Source organism: Neopsephotus bourkii, unplaced genomic scaffold, assembly GCF_033783945.1.
Source record: "Neopsephotus bourkii isolate Nb327-2 ecotype Australia unplaced genomic scaffold, CSIRO-AGI_Nbou_v1 NB_1634, whole genome shotgun sequence".
Lineage (NCBI taxonomy): Eukaryota > Metazoa > Chordata > Aves > Psittaciformes > Psittacidae > Neopsephotus > Neopsephotus bourkii.
Window position 1 is genome coordinate 1,215,004 of NW_026902109.1, and position 21,785 is coordinate 1,236,788.

The 21,785-nt window shown below is 37.5% G+C and overlaps 1 protein-coding gene across 15 annotated transcripts in view; it reads right to left on the minus strand.

The window, feature by feature from the left end:
• The window catches only part of PCDH15 (protocadherin related 15), a 460,786-nt gene that overhangs the window by 207,397 nt on the left and 231,604 nt on the right, over positions 1 to 21,785 (minus strand). For 13 of the 15 annotated variants that reach the window (XM_061373834.1, XM_061373832.1, XM_061373828.1 and 10 more), the window contains 2 exons: positions 20,073 to 20,181; positions 13,530 to 13,642 (listed from right to left, as the gene is read on the minus strand). In XM_061373834.1, the coding sequence (XP_061229818.1) occupies positions 13,530 to 13,642; positions 20,073 to 20,181 (222 nt within the window). Of the gene's footprint in view, positions 1 to 13,529; positions 13,643 to 20,072; positions 20,182 to 21,785 lie in introns of those variants that run through there. The other 2 variants (XM_061373830.1, XM_061373831.1) reach the window with 2 other exon arrangements.

The window sequence follows — 21,785 nt, forward strand, 5'->3', positions numbered from 1 at the left end:
AAAATTAGCTAGGATAGAAGAACAAAAAGACTTTCCATCACAATAATATTTTAAATAGTCACATTGAAACTCAAAGCTATACAGTATATAGCAGGACAGTTAAAATCAAAAGATAATGACGGTACACATGGACATACTGTACTTGCTTCAGATTACTGGAAGAGCATATTGTCCTAGATTTGACTCTTTCTCCCTCTCTCCCAAAATCCATCTTTCAGTTATTAGATAAGTAGGATTTTCATTTTGGTTTTGTCTATTTTTGAATGTCAAGCAAATTTCCTTACTTCAATTAATAACCTCAATTAAAAACCTTACTTCAATTAATAACTTTCTCAACAGCAGCACCTCACCCCAAGGTTTACACATTGATACAGTTTCACCCAATTTATTTTCATACTTCCTAGGCATAAAAGCACTGATTTCCCATTCCAGTGTGCTAATAAGTGTAAGATGCTGCCTTTTTTAAACATTACTACTTATGACTAATTAAAGTAAATAGACAAGGGAAGCAAAACCAATAAGTAACTTATTCTTTAATTTATAAAGCACAGTCCTGCACATATTCCTGTAGCAAGGCAACAGTAGGGTGTTGTAAGACGGCCTCTTGCATGCTTCACTGTCAAAACTATAAGCACATAGACCCCGGGACTGTGACAGTAGTGCACTGTCAGCTTTCTGTTGACATGGTATTATGCAATGAACTCTTCAGGTGTAAATATATTTCAGAAGACAGACCAGTATGTAAATTATTGTTGTTAACAGTATTTTTAGTTTGCAGAGATTTTATCTTCATTCTGGTGTTTCCCCATTCCAAGCTAGGATAATTCCTCATTTTTCAAATTCAACATTCAAGGAGCTTTCTTCTAGAAGCATGCCATTTTGATTTCATCAACTAGTTATTTTTAATTTCTGGTTTAGACACTTTTTTTTTTTTTTCCTGAAAAATGTTCATTCTGTATAAAGCTTTGCTTTCTTTAAACAGCAACAATAGGATGGTGTTGATGCTAAAAAATATTTGAGTTCAAGTAAAAAGTGCACACATCAAAAATGTTTTTTTTTGTTCAAAGGAGGTGACGACACCTCTAGTAATTCAAAAGAAACTAATTCAAACCACTCAGTTCTTAAGAAAAGTGTTTTTCCTCTTTAAAATACATCAAAATTACTTTTGACCAGAGATAGGCAACAGTGACACTGGCACAGATTTAAAAGAAACCACTAACCCATATGCTTGTACATGGCTATTTTCTGACTCATGTTTGTAAGGTGAGATCTGGCAAGTGGATTTACATAAGCAGGTGCTACTATCTGAAATTAATATGGCTCTTCCTAGGAGATTATTTTTTGTTAATGAGACAGAACTCTTGAAGAGACTGGGAGTTCTGCTACTTAATTCACTGGCACATTAAGATTTTGCTAACCATGGTGCAGGAGGCAACGTATTTATCTAGCGCTGTTCTTATATGCCTCTAGGACCCAGGATACTACCGGTGATCAAACCTGTAATTGTCTCAAGGAATTACTACCATATTAAGTATGAATATTTTTTTCCTAGCAAGTTTTAATTATTCATATTCAAATAAAACACACAATAGGACAATAGTACACCAGGCTTCAGTCCACCCAAGGAGACTGATGCTTCTGAGTGATCCAACCAATTTTAGACTTTCTCAGGTAATGCAAATCTCTATCTTCACACTGGTCATAGTAAAGAGAATGACATATCTCTGTTTTATCACCATTTAGTTAGAAACCTTCCAGTTGCGCTGAATTTCATTCAGCAGAGCAGCACTCAAACATCCCTGGGGAAATCCTGGTCTTGCGGAAATTAGCAGCAACATATTTCAAATCCAATATAGTAGTAGCTGCTAATAGCATTGGAGACTGGATAAGTGACTCTGAAATGATGAATATAAGCTGCAGAAGTGAGATTTATTTTGAAGCTGATGCTCCATTGAACAAAAATCAACTTAACACGTAAAAACTGACATTACTGAAATTACTGCAAAGTAATCTGGCTACTGACCCAGTAGGATTTAATGTAAGGAGTTTTGCCTAAGTTTATATACTGAAAGCATGAAAAAAAAAAAAAGACAAAACCAAAAAAAAACCTCACAAAAAAGTACACTCTATGAGCAACAAATACATACTGATCCAATTCCATTTTATAAGCAGATCTATGGCTAAAAATCTTTAAACGCTGTTCTGTTTCAAGAAAAATAGTCACCTTTACACTAAAAAGTTTATACACAACTGCTGCAAGTTTCTCTGTAACAAACCTTGATGCTCTTTGCAACTGCTATGAAGAGTTTCTTAAAAAGGAAAACGCAAAGAACAAAGGCTTCCAGTGTTCTTAACAGCTTACAATGCTGCAATAATGGCTTTAAAGCATAAGTGAGCACAGACTCCATCCTAGGTTAAAAGAAGAAATATTCATCTATGAAAGTTGTTTACTACATCATCACCACAGCACTGAAGTGTCTTTCTGAAGGAAAAGACAGTGCTCTAATTTGCAACTGTGGTCAAATACAAAGTGGATGTGCGCTCGTAAGAGTGAACATAAAATTTTAAGCCAGGAAGACCAAAATTACAATGAAAAGCATTCCTTCCTCAGTGGGCACTTCAACTCAAAAGCCCTTCAACTTTGCAGGTGCTTTCCTTTTTGTTCATCAGGTTGGGTAGACTGCTCAAAATAATTAACTTTGGCTCCCCATTTGAGAGCTGGACAAAATTAGACAGCCAATTCTTCAGAAAGTCGCAGTCACTTCCCATCCCTTTGTTGCCAGCAACAAGCATTTCTTGCAGCATCAGGACACAGCTCAGCTTCACTCCTTCACTTCTTCAGGAAGTGTTTAGCTGCAAAGCTATCAAGAGAAAGCTACCACAATCAGTTAATCTCTTTTGCCTAAAGTTTGGTTTCCAAAGACACCTATAATTAGGAAAAAAAGTAAGCTTTTGAGGCTGCCAATGAAAGTGTCTTGTTTCCAGAACTAACCCAGAAATTGTTGTATCAGGGTAGGACTGAAAATCTCCAAAGCATCAGAGCTCTGTGCTCAGGCATAGAAGGTGAGACAGGTTCAAATGCCCTTGCTCTGCTGCCCTACCCACCTAGCTCTTCACCAGCATCAAACAGCAAACCCCAGTGCCAACTTCAGGACCTGAAATTCCTCTTTAAGAACCAAACAGACTTAGATACAGCAATCCTTTGCATATGACCTTATTTCCTACTTGCAAACAATTTCCTTTTAGAACAGCAGAAGAAAGTAAAGCAGAACACTTCTGGTAAGAGACAAGGAAGGTTTTTCAAAGAATAATTAAAATAATGCTGAAATTCTAAACATTTCTCAGTGAACCTTCCTTCAATGCATTTTTAGAAGATTTGTAAAATTTCTGTTTTTCTAATCCAACCTACCTACTTGTGGGACTGTTATTAAAACTCAATCAGTTTTACAGACTAGTGCTGTCGCTTTACACTGAAACTGCTCTGACCAATAAAAAGGATAAAATGCAAACTCCATAGAGAAACATATCTTTTTTTTTGATCCTTATAGTACACAGTTACATGTTAAAAAAGAAAAAACAAAAACAACCAACAACAAAAGCCTCTACTATATTCATAAGAGCAGAACAATATATGCTCTTTCTCTCTTCAAGAAGATTTAGCTGAAAGCTGGGAGAACAAATTGCTCATTTCCTTATAAGGCCTCTTCCGGAGCTGCTGTGTTGTAAGCCAATGGAAAATACAACTGTTGCTCTTCCTTTGGCCTTTACACATAATGATGAGTCCAACACGGCAAATTAAGAACCAAAGAAGAAATTACTAAGATGCTAGTCACAAATATTCACTTTCAAACAACATTCTTTTTAAGAAACCTTTTTATCTAACAGACATTTCTTTTTTCTTTTGTTTGATACAAAGAATGTCATATCAAATATGAGAAACTGATTTGCTTTCATATGTTACATAAATGCATTCCCAGAAGCAGCTCTTGGCTAGGAGGAGTTCTTGTACTTCTAAAGCACACCCTTCCTAATTTACCAAAAAAATAATATCTGCAATATTGTAAATTTTCCCCTATTCCTTTTTTTTTTTTTTTTTTCAAGAGATGAAGTTACATGTCATATAAGTTGTTCCAGACATTCAATGCTGTTAGTGAAAACAGTGTTTCCTCATATTGGCCTGTTAAACGCTTGCCTGGGCTTGCTTGCCACAGGCTGAGCATCTCTGCTTCATAACACATATTTTGGAACACAGGAATAGACAATTTACATTTGTTTCAGAAATAAAGACACTGGTCCCACAAATAAGATGCAAGAAAACCAGTTTGCACTTTAAGACACTTGTTGCTGCTTCTCCACAGGACTTCACAGTTGATCCCCCCAGAGAATTTTAATAGGCTAATTAGAAACAAAAAGAAAAAATAAAAACGAAACTATAAAAAACCCTGAAACACCAAACAGAAAAAAGAAACCCACAACAAAAGTTCCTAACAACCCTGGTGCTTATGGCTCAAGTATTTAGGAGAACAGCCAGATAAAGCACACCTTTAACCTGCCACACTGAAGATATATTTTCTCTTTCCAGCTTTGATTGTTTTCTCTTGCCAGTAAGGTACATCGCTTTTTGGTCCAGTTACCTTTTCACAGGTACCATGTAAGAATCATAAACATCAAATTCAGTAACCATAACTGCTTCCAGTCTTGCATTCATCTCCTTTCCAAAGATACCAAAATCCTCTGTGCTTCCCCTGCAATTGCTTAAACCCCAGCATTTCAAGAGATGCAGTAAAAGAAATAAGAAAAAAGCCCCTTGCAAACACATTTGATAGCTCACTGAAGGTGAATGTGCACTGGAGAACTGCAGGCAGGTCACTTCAGATTTCCTATTTAACACAAGAACAAGTAATACCCTGGGAACTTCAGACACTCAAACTTAAACTTGACTTTAAGCTATAAAGAAGATGTAAACAGTATATAGTACTTAAACCAATGCAATTAAAAAAAGAACAGACAGAACAGATACAAAGAAGGCAGGTCAGGTCTGACAAAATTGTTTCTTTAAAGTGTATAATGGAACTGGGAAACAAAGGGGAACTAGGGACATAATTTGTCTAGATTTAGGACTGTATATCACAGACTGGACTAATTTACAAGGTCAGAAAGTATAATTAAGGAAGGCACTAGTGAAATGGATTGAAAATTGGCTTAAGAACAAGTAGCACAGAGTATCTTTAGAACACAGAAGTTTGACTTTACTGTCACTGAAGGTTGCGACGTGGCACTGAAATGAAATTGATACATATTGTGTCTAGACACTATGCTTAGAAAATCCCAACCGAAACCATACTTTTTTTTTTTCTTCAGGTATCAAGGTTAAGTGCCTTCAGTTTCAGTAAGGCTTATAATGCTGTACTGCAGCGAACAGTAATACTTAAGCTACTAAAGATACTCAAAGCTGCCCACCTTTCCAAATAATGAAGGTCATCTTCCCTTCAGTTAAAGAAAATACCAACTCTGAAGTCATTATGCCAAATTTTAAGTGATGGATGCTTAAATTTTACATAAAAAATGTCTGTTTACTGAAGAGAGGAAATACAGCTATTTCTGTAAATAAAAGACATTACAGAGCTTACCATTTGTGGATTTTAATGTTTTCTGCTTACCATTTATGGATTTTAATGTTTTCATTGCTCTGAGTGATGACACACAATTTGCAGTCTGTCTTAACTCACAGTCACTGGTCTTTCTAATGCGCATCTGTGACAATGCTTTAAAAGCAAGGAAAACATTTACCATGCTGAGATGCTACTAAGCACAGGAAAAACTTGCTGGTTTTCAATATGTATGTGATAACATTAGAGATAGACTGATATGAAGAAACATTTTATTGATATTTAGGAAAGGGTTTGGTTTTCCTACACACTTCCCCCCCCACCTCCCCTCTCCTTGCTAACCAACAAACTGTCTCTGAATTCAGGTTTTCAATTCTACATAAACTCTCATCACTGCATTACACACAAGATTGAAAAAAAGACTCTCGTAAAGAGAACAGAAATTTCCAGACTGTTTGTACTTGGTACACTTTTGTGACAATGACAAGCCAAGAGGAGCAATTGAATACTGAGCTCACATAAGGGATGAATATTTGAAAAGCCATTTTAAAAACCAGGTATTTTATTTAATACCTACAGGAGAAGCACAGCAGCTCAAACAAACTAATGATTTTGAAGATTTTGTCATTGTTAGGAATTGTACTGAGCAACTATTTAATGAAAATACATTTCCTCCATTCTTTTTCTAATCTGTCACCATGAGTACAAAAACACTAATTTTTTCAGTTCATGTTCTATCTTGAGGCAGAGCAATCATCCTGTTTCCTGTTATAGCTGATACATCTCTACTGTTCTGGAAGAATATCAGAGGAGACAATCTTCAGTTGCATTTCAAAAGAGAGAGACAAAACCAAAGCAGCTCCAGAACAAGGGCAAAATATTTCTGGAAAACCATACTTGTCATGAGGTCTATATTTTATTTTCCACTTTCTTCTCTGAAATTTCTCTGAGCACACATCAATTTTTAGGAAGATGAGCTTTTTAACATATAGGTTACTTTTTAGAGACCTATTCAGCAGCAATCGCTGTGAAGTTTTCTGAGAGTTCTCAGCTGCAGCCCAGACATACTTCAAGCTAATCAGTCTCTATCATATTGATTAAACTAAATAAATGGGGCATAACACTTTGTGCTGAAATCCCTATTTGCACCATTTTAAAATTTAGAAGAGCAAAGAATAAGCAAAAATCCTAAATGCAAGAAAATGCATTCTTTAAGATACAGTGGATGAGAGGGAAATTAAAGCTACCCTGAACAAAGATAACAAAGGCCAACAAGCTTTCAGAACCAAGAGATCAAAACAGGATGAGAAGAGTTGGAGGATGACATCATTACAAAATACCACCAAGCATTACAAGTCTGAAGTTTCTGAAGTTGTGAAAAAGTCAGATACTTCAGGACATTTTAAGTCTATAAAAATACTGACTTTGGACCATTCCGGGACCAGTCCAGGAATTTCCAGTGTCATGAACCTCAGCTGACACGCATTACCTTATTGCCTGATAGCATCATGGTTTTTATGAAACTCATAATAAAAAAAAAATTAAAAAATCATAGGAATAATTTTATTAGATCAGACCAAGAACCTACCCAGTGCAAAATCATGCTTGCAGATGCAGTCAAAGACAGAAGTCTAGAGAAGAATGTAAGCAGCTCAGATTTCTCTGGATTTCTCTTTAAAGCAACAGATTTTTCTTCACAATCCAGCCTTGCCTCCCCTTGAGCTCATGTCAGCTTTCAGCCCCACATCACTGCTTGTCAAAGCAGACAAACTATATTTGATGAACAACCTTATTTTGTCTGTTTTAAGCTTGTCACCTGCTTGTTTCATTACATAACAGAGACAGTGAACTATTGATTGCTCTTCATTCTTGGAATCATGACATTATATTTTATGGATTTCTATCATACCTTCTTCCTCACCTGGTATGAACCTGCTTCAGTTCTGCTCTGCCCTTTTTGTGATAGAGACAAGAGCTGTGCACTGTGGTCAAGACACAGATACAGGCTGTATCTGTACAGTACCAGAGTGATTTATTTTTTCCTTTGTTCTGTTCTCTATTTTTCCTAATGATTTCCAGCATTCAATTTGCCCTTTTTTGTTTCTGGTTTTGCTGCGTGTTTGGTGGTTTTTTGACAGCCACAGATCACTGAGCCAATCATCACACTCAGTTTTCAGTTACAATGCCAAGATCTCATTCCCAACTCAAGCCAGAACCCATCATTTTATGTATAAGACTAGGATGACCTTTTCTGACTTGCTTTGCTTATTTTTAAGCTATGCCTAATTTTACCAGCCATCTTATTACTGACTCATTTGGTCTTGCAAAGTACTTCTGCAATTCTACAGTCAATCCTCATCCTTACTACCAGAATGCCCAGGTGGGGCAACAGCATCTATGCTGCTATTATTACCAGTGAATCAACGTGGCAAGGGGATGACAACCAACAGCCAAGTGAGGAAGTGGTGGACCCAGGCTGGCTACAAAAGCCTGCAGGGTGATATGAGCAGGAGGGGCCCCATATTCATTAAAGCAGGGCTGAAAATCACCTTCTCCAAGTCCAAAAATGGCCCATCTTGGCAAACAGTAAATCATAGAGAGCTGGCAGCAGGCCTGCGTAGATAGGCAAGAAGTTCCTGAGAAAACTCAAACATAACAAGAAAAGAAGCCTGCAAGAACTGGAACCAGGTACAGGTGATGCAGGTTTAGAAAAGCCAAAGCCCACTTGGAACCAAATGGCAACAAGAAAAGTCTTCTACAGGTTTAGCAGCAACAAAAAGAACACTAGGTAAAACGTAGGCCTGTTGCTGAATAAGACAGGGAGACAGGGGACATGGAAAAGGCTGCCATACTCAATGTCATCATCTTCTCAGCCTACACAGGTAACACCTGCCTTCAGTAATCTCCATCCCTGAGACCCACTGAAAAGTCTGGAGCAAAGAAGACAGAGGAGGATCAGGTTAGGGATATATGTAAATTTATCAGATACACATGAATCCAGGGCACCTTGTACGATTCACTCACAGATGCTAAGTCAGCTGGCTGATGTCACTCCAAGACACTTCTCTACTACTTGAAAGGTTCATGGAAGCCGAGAGGTTCCTGAGTTTTATAAAAAAAACAAATATCACTTCTATCTTCAAGAAAGGCAAGCAGGAAGATTCAGGGAACTACAGACCAGACAACCTCACCTCAATGCTAGGGAAAGTCCTGGTGGAGCAAGTAATTCTGACAACCATTTCCCATCATATGAAAGACAAGGAGAAGGCTGGGAGTCATCAGTGTGAGTTTATCCAAGGCAGTTCATGCTTGACCACCCTGACAGACTTCTACAATGAGATGAATGACTTGGTGGATATGGGGAGAGCAGTGGATATTATTTATCTTGACATGAATAATGTTTTTGTTCTGAGTCTGTTCCCATACGATCTCATATGCTTTCTGCCTTCAGAGTGCACATTTGTCCTCAGTTTGATCCTGAGACTATTGCTGAAGCTATGCCTCCTTTTTGTTAACACAGTAAGCTTTCAACAGCCTTGAGAGCAATGGACAGGAGAGATCAATGAAGTTCCCAACACGAACAGAGAAACCAATTAACCTCCAGTGCAAGTAGTAGGAGAGCATCACTTCCTTTAATTTCTGCTGAGATTCATAGCAGAGAAAATCATGAATACTGCAAAGGGCTTAACTATAGAGGAACAGCCATATTCTGTGTACTGTGAGCATCTCTCTGATCAAAAGCACCTCCATAAGAAATGAAAAATGGTCTTCCCAGCACCCAGTTTCTTGAGATGGGCAGGAGAGCAGGCATGCAAATCCATGCCATGTCAGTATCACAACAGTGTTACTGTAATCAAATGTGTGCACCAGTGGATAGTACTTTATGTTTGTAGCCAAGCTTCCGCACAATCTTCATTCATTAACATGGAATTTGATCTGGCTGATATTTATGCTTAGTCTTTACATGCACACTCAAAACAAGTACAAGACTTATTTAAACCTCCTGTGTCTAGTCACAACCTATAGGAATAAAATGGCCAATTAGGCAGGAGGACGATTTCCAAAAACTGGAAATCACACTCCAGTCAAAGATTCAAGCCTTAAGACTAAACAGAGTAGGTAATTACTGTTGAAAAGTGATTGCAGAATAGGATCCCAAACCAATTTTCTTTCAACACTGGAATTTCAGTCTGTTCAACTCTGACACATGGTACTGAGCTCCTCTTGTCACCTAAACAAGGAAACACAGCCCAACTACAGAATTGTTTCCATGGCATTGTGTGTCATGAGGTTAATGCCAGTCTGACTGAAACACCACCTGGGCATAACAGATTTTTGAGATAGGTACGTAAGATACTCTGTAAGGATATTCTCAAAATATGAAGGCTGTGGCATGATGTTGAAGTACACTTCTGTTACCAACCCTACTGGGAAAGCACCAGAAAAAACAAGCAACTGTGAAAAAACATTTTTGTAAGAGTCTCTTCCCTAAGAGCCATAAAAATCTCACATCCAAGGAAAAGCCTTATTTGACAATTCAGGCTACAAATGTTATTTGAACCTGGGAAACTTATTCTCCCAACCTTCCCACCCTCCCCAACCCTTTTTTTGTTTTTTAATCTGATTGGAGTTTTTACTGAAATCTATATGAATCCTTCCCAAATTCCCAATGGCACAATCAAATGCAATAGACAGTGGTTTAAGAACTAGCCATAGAGGTTGGATGAAAATCTACTCTAAAATGACATTAAAAATTTACTTTCCCCAGTATGAAGGGTCCACATGAGATTAACAAAACATTCTTCTATTTTTTCACTTCAGGTCATAATATTTCAAGTTTTTAGACATTAATACGAGTATCGCTATGTAATCAAAAATGGAAAATCAATTCTTGCAAGAGAAATAAAATTCCTCTTCTATTTTTGAATCTCACATACATGCATTTTCTTACACTGGAGAAAATCTGAGGTATTGATTGTTCTAGGTATGTAGCATAGACTAGAGAGATACAAACAGTGAAAAGGCTATGCCTGCACTTCATCAGCATCTAAATAGTTTCAGTCTTTTTTTCTATTCTAAGTCCTGCAGGTTTTATAGCAAAATGAATGAACAAAATTCTTGATTCTTCCTCACTTACTGGATACCAACCCACTGGAATATTGATGTGTTGATGAACCAGAGCTGACTTCTCGCATATTATCAACCAGTTACACAACAGCTGCTAATAAAAGACTTTCCCTACCTCCTTTACACTGTATATACTATTCATATATTCAGTAGGAACACCTTGGGTCTTAACAGAATTGACAACATTTCTGTAATCATAGTAAATTTCACTGCTATTGGTTTACTTAGGGGAAGATCACTGTTTGCTTTACAAGACACTGAAAGAATCTAAGTAGTCATGATGTTTTCAAGTATTTTAATAAAGCAAAAACTCTTTATGACTTGCTAGTGACAATTTCTCCCCCAAATCTTCACATACTTATTTTTTGGACCAGAATAACAGCCGTTGTGGTAGTGTAACTCTTACTTCTCAGCCTACTCCAAATGCCATGCAAATGCCTGTGAAATAAAACTACTGCTCAGTATGAGTAATTTTATCACTCTGGTCTCTTACAGGTGTGGTAAATTCCTCTGTAGTGTAGCACTTCAATTCATTAGTATTTTGTTGACTGTGTGAGCACATCTAATCTAGCCTTCAATAGCCCATCCACTTAGGAAATTGATTTTAATAGAACTGTCAGGTTAGATTTTGTTTGATTGATAAATAGCTGATGTTTGAATAGGAAAGGATCAAAATGCATCAGTTCTGCTATTTGTCCCCTTTTGATATACATACTTCAGAAAAACCAAAACAAAGCAAGTAAGAACAAAAAACCTGACTGACAATTTTCAGAGCTAGTAACAAGAACATAGTCTCATGTCTACAGTGCAATGGTTATGGCTTTTTTCAAGAATGGTAATCAAAGCTTCTGCCATTTGCTTCAAGCAGCTTTATCCCCTTCTACAAGCAAAGAGGTATCAGAGGTGAAGTTAACTCTACTGAGGACTAAATAGATTACATGCCTTCCTGTTACAAATCGTTATCCTCCAGGAGAAAGATAGCTACCATAGTGACAATGCTAAGGAAATACAGTTTTAATAGGCACATTATTTTGTTGAGTATATTAGATGTTTCAGCAAAGCTGCTGATCAAAGATACAACTACATTTTAGCCTTCAAGGTTGCTGAAAGTGTGCTCCCTCTGCCTGCAGCTTTGGTTTGATTTCTCTAGCAACTACTTTCTGTAAAGTAGGACCACCTGCTTCAGAGGAGATTGTTCTCTTACCAAATGGTCTGCTCTCCAAAGAGACATGCAAGTCCTCTATGGACATCAATCTTCAAACGACTTTTATTTATTCAGAAATAAAACTTACTCCAAAAGCATCAATTGATTTTAAAAAAAAAGGAATAAGTCCTATAGGGTGTGGTTTTGCATCTCAGAAACAATGTTTATAATAAAAGTAACAACAAGTAAAGGAAAAGAACACATATTATTCGTGTTCACAGCCTTAAATATTTTAGGTCTCATATAGACTATACCTTTAGTTAAAGTATTATTAACCCTAGGAAGTCTAAATACACTTGCTTACTGTGACAACCTTGTAACTGCCACATGAAATTTCAACAGGAACACACACACACACACAAATAATAAAAAAATCCCCATGTTCTTTTGTAAAAGTCCTTGTTCCTTTGCAGGTAATGATAATGACAAGAGCTTCCCTAGGATGGCCAACAATGGCCTAGGATGCCTCTTTATCATCAAATATCTTCTGGAGATAGCAGAGAGGCTGCAAACCAGCATGTCTTACTAAGAAGTTTACCTTTTCCCATTTTGATATTCAACATTTATCAGCCATGCAATTTTATACCACAGATAAGTGAACCCATTTCCTGTCCATCTTACTTCATGCATTCTAATATTCATATACTGACTTAATAATATTTTCTTTTTCACTGTTCTCCATGGGTTTTTTTGGCACAAAATTAAAAGAAATCACTTGATGTCAGAGGAAATATTTTAAAGATTAAATTTAGTGAGTCCTGTAAAAATAGCATATTTTTTGTTTAAATGGAAACATCACACATCGTGCTCCTCCAGATAAAACAGAACCAGATTCAACTTCAACACAGTGAGAAATATAAACTTGAGAATGTGCAACACAAGAATATGAAGACCTGATTCAGTACAAACCTGAGACATACCAGTTCAAAACGTCCCTGAACAACACAGCATTAAAACTTTTATTATTCTAGCAGGTGGCATATTAGCATTCTTACAGACTGATAATTTTCCTTATTACCCTCTTGACTGAACATATAACACCACAATATGAACCTAATAATGCCTATAAACAGTTCCATTAACAATAAAGCTTGCTATTTAAGCAAACATAATGTGGTACCGGTGTAACTGATTTTTTTTAATTGATGTATTGTGCTACTGTATATGGCTGCTGAATTTTGACCATTACAACAATGAAATCAAGCAAAGCACTACAGGGCTTTAACTTCTTAGCATATTTATTCAGATGTTAATCAACCTAAGTTTCTTCATGTGTCCTAGTGACAGCAGAACTCTGCTTACCAATAAATATAGCAAAACCTGAAATACAGAACAAATGCATTCTCTGGACAACTGAGTTCATAAAAAGCAGACTTACTTTTTTCATGCAATTATCACTATAACATGAAATGTTAGAGAACTGTACCATGATTAATTCCTTTTTCAAAAATACTTCACACCCTTTTTCCCTGTGATTGTGCTAAATGAGGCCTGAAAGGCAAAATGCAGGAAATACAAACAAGTCCTCCCTTCGTTTTCACTAAAGCTTTTTGTTACTAAGCAGGAAATATAATTTCAGCCAAAATTACCTTAATAACCAAGTCAAACTTCTGGTGTAAATCCCTGTTTATTGGCTTTAGGAGTGTCAGTACTGCTGTTGTGCGATTCATATGGAAATACTGTGGATAATCTTCGGGAGTACCTGTAAAAAAAGACAGTGAGGTTTGAACAAATGTTTCTGGAAATTTAGTTAAACAACATATTTGTTTTGTTTATTAGCCCAAGGAACAAAACCAAATCATGTCATTATAAGGATAAAATAAGTGTTGTGTGTGCATGGATCTTAAGGTTACTATTAACATTACACGTTTAATATTATCATTTCATTGCACTCCCTAACCATGAAGATGCTCCTTAACTGGGAACCCCCAAGGACTTGACAACAAGAGCCCAAACACACCTGCAGCTGGTGGAAATTCTGCTGTTCAGCTCCCAGGAGATATTTAATCAGATAAGAGGACATATGGAGAAATGAGCTTTCATTGCAAGTCATCTTCTATCCACCACATTCCTGAAACCCAACATGCTAATCACATACCACTGGGATTTTCTTTCTCCAGTTTTGAAGTGTTTGTCCTGAGGTATCACTGGACATATGCTGACGTCACTCACAAAGCAATGAACACTATGAACCATTTTTTAGATGTACACATTTAAACAAAGAAAATATACAGTGAAGTTATGTGATGAAAATGTTATCCCTAAGTTCGAGATGGACATTTTATGGCTCACAAATGATGCCCTGACATTCTTATTTAAAAATGCACATTTTAAATACCTTAGATCTTCTAGCCCTCTGTTGCACCCATGGACAAGCTCTTTAGACACATTATTAATAATACATACGTAAGTAATAACAGCAGATACATTATTTTAGAAACCCTTCTAAGAAAAGAAATTTCTCATCCGTGAGGAAGCACCATACAAAACCTTATTTAACAGTCTCCATTTATTGTCAACAGAAAATTGTGTCTTCATGGCTGCAAACTTCCAGGATACTCTTCAACCCAGTTAAAAAAGAAGCAGTCAGAGCCTGAACAGACTTGTGAAATCACGGGAGATTCAGCAAGGGCTATTGCAAAAGGATGAGGACAGTCATGACATCTGCCTTGCCCCTAGGCTGGCCCACCAGGCAGCTGCAGCCCAAAAACATGCAGCCCAAAAACATGCAGCCCAAAAACATTTCCGTGGTACTGTGCTGCTCAAGCCAAAAGACTGTAGCAGTACAACCTGACACAGGAGGAGGTAAGAAATACACTGCAGCCAGTTTGAGACAGCATTCTCAAAGACAGTACACACAAAAAAGTAGCAATGGTGGAGCATTAATTACCAGGGCAGGATGAGGCATTAAACATATGGGATACGGTTCAGCAATAGTCTCTTGATAATCAAGGGAACAGAGGCTATACCTTTTTTTTGTTTTCCTTTTTTTTTTTTTTTCCTAAGACAAATCTCCTAATTTACATGGCAGAAAACTACCCATCTTCTCCAGTTTCTGTCTCTAGTTTGTTTTGGTTTAACTGACTTGCCCTGAGCCAGCCTGGCTCAGCTGGGGAGGTGTGAGAGCACAAACCTGAAGAGGGCAGAGCTCAGAAAGCCTAAGTGTTTAGAAACAGCATGAACTCTTGCATCTCACATCTTGTCAGTATTAACAGAAATATCCAAAGAAACCAAAATACTGACTACAAGTCTAAGATTTTGAGCATTTTATGTCTAGGTATAGTTCTGTGTAGCAGCTGAAAAGCATAAAGCACTCCTGCAGGATGATATAAATGCCCCAGTAAGTCCTCTGACCTCATCAGATATGGTATCTTAGAGTACCCATGAGAGCAGGGCAAATATTGCCATACCAAATCCTCAATCCAGTCTAATAGGGCATAGGATTCAACACAAAGAAACCACTTTTCTGATAAATGATAATTTTATTTGTTTACCTTTCAAGTGGAATGATTAGAAACTGCTTTTAAAAAGCCAGAAACTCTCCCAGAAGATAGATTAATGTCCAAACTCGTGTGAAATAACTTAATTTTGCAACTCATCAAATGACAATCATTTTCTAGATACATATTCTGCAACTATCTCTGTATATATGTATTCCATCAGCCCAGAGAGTAGCAGCAGAACAACCATTACAGATTATTTTTACCATTATACCACTAACGTAAATGTAGAGTTTCTAGCTCCAAGACCAGTTTCCCCCTGCCCCACCTTTTAATTTCTACTCTTAATTAACTAATATATTTTTTTATAATCACTGGGCATCCAACAGGACCTCCAAGCTTTTGGCAGATAACAGACTGCTGTAGTCTTAGGAGGCTACACAACACAAGGGCTGATACTGAAGCTAAGAAAAATCAAGAGATTGAGGACTAGATGCAAATCCACCAAGAAAGTAGAAAATAAGAGGTTCCCTGAAGAAGAACAAATATATAGGGGAGAATAGAGGTGGCTATAAGAAGTACAAAGTGATCTACAGCAGGGAAGATAAAGCTAACACTGCATAAGGATATCAGGAAAGAATCCAAGGGTAAAACAAACGAACAAAAATCCAAAACCAAAGAGGTAAAGGAAAAGACAGCAAGAACCATCAGTCAGTAAAAATTAGAGTACAATAGATCTGGATTGCCTGAATCCTAGCTGATGATGCCTGCTCAGTTGCTGCCTCCCACAGAAATGGTCCAAAATCCAGGAAACCTTAAACTGTGAGAGTAAAAGTTTTCCAGGAACAGAGATATCTGCTTCTGCATAGACAAAAATATTTGTATTTTGATAGAGGAGAGCAACCCTCAGTCCATGCCATTGCCTTCATCTACTTCCAGAAAGGAGGAATTTCCTACTGCAGCTGTTAACGATGGGCCTTCAAAAAGTGTCACCTGCATATTATGACAAGCATTACTGGCTGAAGAATCATTTCCAACATCCCTGACTGCCAGTTTCTCATGAGTCCAACCTGTAAGAAAATGTAACCCAGGAAAAGCAGAGAAACTTAAAGCTGTCTAGTAGCTGGGACAGGTGACCCCAGCTAACCAAAGAAATACTCCATGCTATATGGTTTCACGCTCATCCTATAAATTTGGGTGAAGAAGGAAGGAAGGGAGGATGTTTGAAGAGATGGTGTTTGTCTTCCTAAGTAACCATTACATGTGATGGAGCCCTGTTTTCCTGGACATTGCTAAACACCTGCCATGGGAAGTGGTGAATGAATGCCTTGTTTTGCTGTGCTTGTGTTCACGGCTTTTGCTTTACTTTTCAAACTGTCTTTCTCACTTTTATTCTTGTGATTCTTTCCCCCAACCCACTGGGGGAGAGTGAGCGAGTGGCTGTGTGGTGCTCAGTTGCTGGCTAGGACTAAACCACAACACGATCTTACCAAGGTATGTCCACAAAATGAAGAGCGCTCTTAGGTTTGCTTTTCTTGAAGACAGAGGGGGCCTTTTGTGGGGCATGTTGCCTGCTAGCAAATGAATCAGGGAGCTCACAGGACTGCTCACTGCTTTTTTGGCTCTTCATTTAAATATCAGCCAAATATATGCTTATTTGTCCAAAATTTGCAGGAGAAATCACAAAGACATTTCCAGGGTCAAAACCAGAAGATGATGATTTGATTAAAAAATTTACTTTTCCCAAGGGCCAGCAACAGAGAAAAGGAAGCTTTAAAATTACAAGTAAAAACAGTTAAGGGAAAATCTTTAAACAGGCTCAGCAGCAGTTAGCACTAAGGAAAAAATGGGGTGAACCTGAAGATGAGAGAGGGTGAGCTAGCTTCTATCCTTTTTTTATTGTGCACATGGTACATGCAAAGGGGAGTCTTGTGTACACACTTGCATAAGCCAGATAATATATGAGGGTTTATTGCAATGATCCAGAAAAAATGGTGTGTGGAAAAAAATAATTTCCAAATATCATGCTTTCAAATGTAAAGATATCAGACATTTTAGAAGAAATGAAAAATTATAGCATGGCCCCAGTTCAATCCTGTTTTCTGAAGTACGTTACTGTACTTTGTAAGATAGCTCTTTCATCATGTATTTTAGTCAATACTTTAAATAGAAGACAACAATCCCAGTAATACAACATTGTAACTATTTCTCTAATCTTAGGATGACCCTCACTTAAGACCTATTGTTCTATTGTTTTATCAGGATCAGTCCGTAAACACTTGAACAAGTAAATTCAGACATCTTGGTATATTCTCTGAGAGGACTGCACTCAGAGGTCAGAATGAGAAAGCAAGCAAAACATAACAAGCTACTAACACACTTGGGCTATTTCTCCATTTCTCAAGTGCCTTACCCTCAAGTTAGTTTTGTGTTCAGCAGTGCTATGCTCATGTGAATGTGTAACAAGACTTCCACAGGCATTTGTCATTACCTCACTGAGTGCACTGTTTCAACGACTTTTCAATGACCTGCAGGGTAACCTGTTGTTGTTGGAACTGGAGGGGTTCACCTGTACCCTCCACATGGGGAACATCACCAGACTCAACAAAAGCAGCCTTAAGGCAACTACTTGAACACTTGAAAGATTAGTTAGCTTGAAAGTTAGACAGGCAGAGATCCTTATGTGCACTTAAGGATAAGGTTAGTAAGCCACACCAAATAGAAGTGAATTATCACTGCAGCAACGATGGGCTTTGTTAAAAGAAATGTGTCTTTAGAGTAGATCCTAAAGACACCGAGAAAGATGTGCAGATTTCATACATAACATCCATAGCACCTAAAGCATATACCAGGACTTGTACAATTGTGCAGAGAGAGTAAGAAAGTAGGGTAAAAGAAGAAAAAAATTATAACTTAGTCAAATAAAATACAATTAAAAATCATTCTCATATGGTAACTAGCTTATTATTTTATGTGCATAGTTCAGACTAAGAAGACATATCCAACAATATAAAGAACTACATTTAGAGCAAGGGAAAAATCCATATAAGAAGAAAAAATAGCTGCAAGGCCAAATTCCTGCAAAACTATTTAATATTTTCTGAGGTAAAGGTTAAAATATAAATAGCAATGAATACTGGAAAAGATACAGACTTAAAATCTAAAAAGAAATCTTTTTGGAGATGATGGGAAAAAAGAAAAAAGAAAAAAACAATGAGAGAGAGAAAAAGAGATAATCTTTCCATTGAAAATTTCCCAAATCAAATTGCTATAATACATCTTTCTGAATTATTTCTTACTGGTCAAAACAGTCACCCAACCATCGAAAACATCACAGGTTAGTGAAACACAACTTTTAATTGGTTCACTCCTGAAGAACTTTGCAAGTTATGTAAAGAACTTGAGGGGAAAAAAAAGGACTAAATGTTGCACTAGGGCATAATTGTCAATAGCAGAACTTATAAAGGCAGCAAGTCAGTTTATAAATAAACCAAGTCAAAGCTTGCTTCATGGCTATCCAAACAAAAATTGATTTTTTTTCTTAGAGGATGCTGAAGTCTGCCATGCTGAGGCTGATCTGCCATGGCCTTGTCCCTTGCCATGGTACTGGGAGTAGGGCCCTGGAAATGCCAGTAGACCAGTCTGTTGTCACTGAGAGGGTCCAGGCTCTTGGATTTTGCGCACAGAACTCAGGACTTGCACATTCAGTACAATGATACCTGCTACAGTAGCAATTCATTTGTACCCTCTGAGATGGCTCTTAAAATGACAGATGTATCAAACCATCAAACCTACTATTTTTCTCCCTTCCCCCTCCTCCCTGTTTTTTTTTTAATTACAAGCAAAGCTACTCAATCTGCTCATTCAAATTTTTATTTCTACCTGTCCATCGGTGAGAAAGCCACGTACCTGCAGTTTAACACATTAAAAAGATGAGATTTCATAAAAGACACAACTTTCAAGTCCCGTGCTAGTCACTGGGCACAAATTACTGTATCAGTCTCTTTGGGAAGAGTAGGGCAGGTGGAGGACAGCAAGTGCAAGCTGCTCCCTTAGGCCTTTCCATTTTCAGATCATGCAAGCTGAGTAATAGGAAACTAATGCCAAAATACAGGGAACAAAATAAAACAAAAAAACTTCAGCAGAATACAAGACATCCTCCAGCAAAGTAGCTATTATTTGAACTCTTTCTAGAACTGCATTCCTTTCTGTCCAGAAAACAGCACAGTTAACTAAACAAACACTACATTACGAGAGAAAGCATGCAAGCACACAAGCAACAAAATTCAAGGTGGCTGCAGTAAGACCCTTTAAGTTGCTTTGTGCCAGAAGACTTTTGCAATGAAACCTGCTCTAATTGCTTTTCTTTATCATCTTTTATTGTGCCTTTGCACCTGTGAATGAAAAACACACTACAGCATAGCTATGAGCAGACAAGTCTCTCTCCTTTTGCTTGCCATGTGGCCCCCTTCACTAAACCAGCAATTCTGAATCTAATCTGAATAAATTATAATAAATAATGCAACCATCTAAATTGAAATTAAACATAAATAGGTAGAACAATGATTTCAAATAACCCACCAACTACAATACAAATTTTTATGAGGTTTCCACTCTAACAGTCAATCTTTTCAGGGTAGGCATAATAAAGTGGCTGATTGTGACTTGACAGCAAGAGTAGCAGACACCAACCTACTAGGATGGAATAGAGGATGCCCGGTCGGTCAGAAGGAGGCTGGATGTTTCGGTCCTGGTCTATGGCTTGTATGGGTGGAGTGACAGTGATGGGGTTCACATGTTCCTGCAATGAAAAATCAGATAAGTTTGAAACATAAAAAACAGCCAGTAGCCAGATCTTTAGATTTAAAAAAAAAATCTCACTGAAAAGGATATTCATTGAAATTTCAGGAGAAAAAAATACTCATTTAAAAGAATACTTACAGCACATGTCCCTTTTTAAATAAAAATTAAGGAAGCAACATATATATTTCTACAGCAATTGCCTGCTTTTGAGATAGATCTTATACTATAATAGTATCTTCAAGGAAAGGAAGCTCACAAATGTTCAAGCAAATCTTGACTATGTGTCTATACAAAGTCCCGTGAATCAGTCATTTCAGGCATTATCATAGCAGTGAAACGCAGGAAATGCTTTAAAAAGGAAAGAAAACCAAACTGAATTTGAGAATCATTAGGAGCTAGAGTGGCTGTGATACATGAATACATACGGAAAAAGAAACTCAAGCTGAGGTACAGACATTTCAAGGATTGGTACATTTGAAAAGTTTGGATGGTCACTGGAGTAATTCACATTGTTATTCAGAAGTGGTCTTGCATACCAAACATGGAAACAGAAAGCCAGAAGATGCATTTGCAAGCTTTCATCTTGTTCAGTATTCGTATGTCCATTTCTTCATCTACCAACTTAATAGTATTCCTGTATCTACTCAATAGCACTTAGCCCTCACTGTTGCTTTGAATACTTTGTAAAGTTTTCCTGTGTTGATGCAATCTCTACTGGTAACACCAGAGCAGCCATTCCCAACTGCAAAAGAAGTTTCAGTAACCTTGGTTGCTTAACCAGAAATGTAGTTACTCCATGAATGTATGTGCAGCAGTCTTTTCCTTCCCCTTCTTGGAACTTTCACTTCTGTGGCAAAAATGCTTGATAACCTCTATGAAAAAACAGATGCCTATTTGTTGGTATGTATGACTAATCCTGGCAGCCTTTGCTTTGGAAAGCTCTAGTACTCCATGTTCTGCAAGAGAGAACTTGAAATTTAGCACAGGAATAGGAATGAGACAAGTGCACACACTTGGCCAAGTTTTGGCACAGTCTTTAGAAATCCTACTGCTGAGATCTGGAAGAAAGCTGCAAGAGCTTTAGTGATGCCTGTCAATAAACCTAGAGGGAGAAGAGCTGAGGCAGGATAAGGAGACCAAGACAGGAATGAATGCAAGGTAGTTTGCAAGAGGCAACAGTTACTAACCCCTCCTGTAATTTTGGATATGTAGGCCTATGGTCATCAGCAATAACACAAGCAATTCTGCTCACAGCTTGCCCACCCGGAAGTCATTTTCTATGCGCTACTGAGGTCCACCAAGGCTTCTCCAGTCTCATGATCCAGGGCCTAGTACCTCCTCACTTTACCTCTCTGCTCACAGCTTTTTCCACGCTTCCCAATGAGAAAGCAAGTTCCTTCATCAAATGCCTGCTTTCACTTTTGACTCTTTAAAAAATTAAACTCTTAAAAGTGTAATGAGGAATATGATCTCAAAATAGACATAGAGAAAGAGAGAAGATATATTTGACATATATTTGAATTTTTAAAATGCTTTAGGACTGCATAAAAGTTACATGCTGAGAGAGAAGATTGCACATGAAACCATTCAAGACTAAAATGC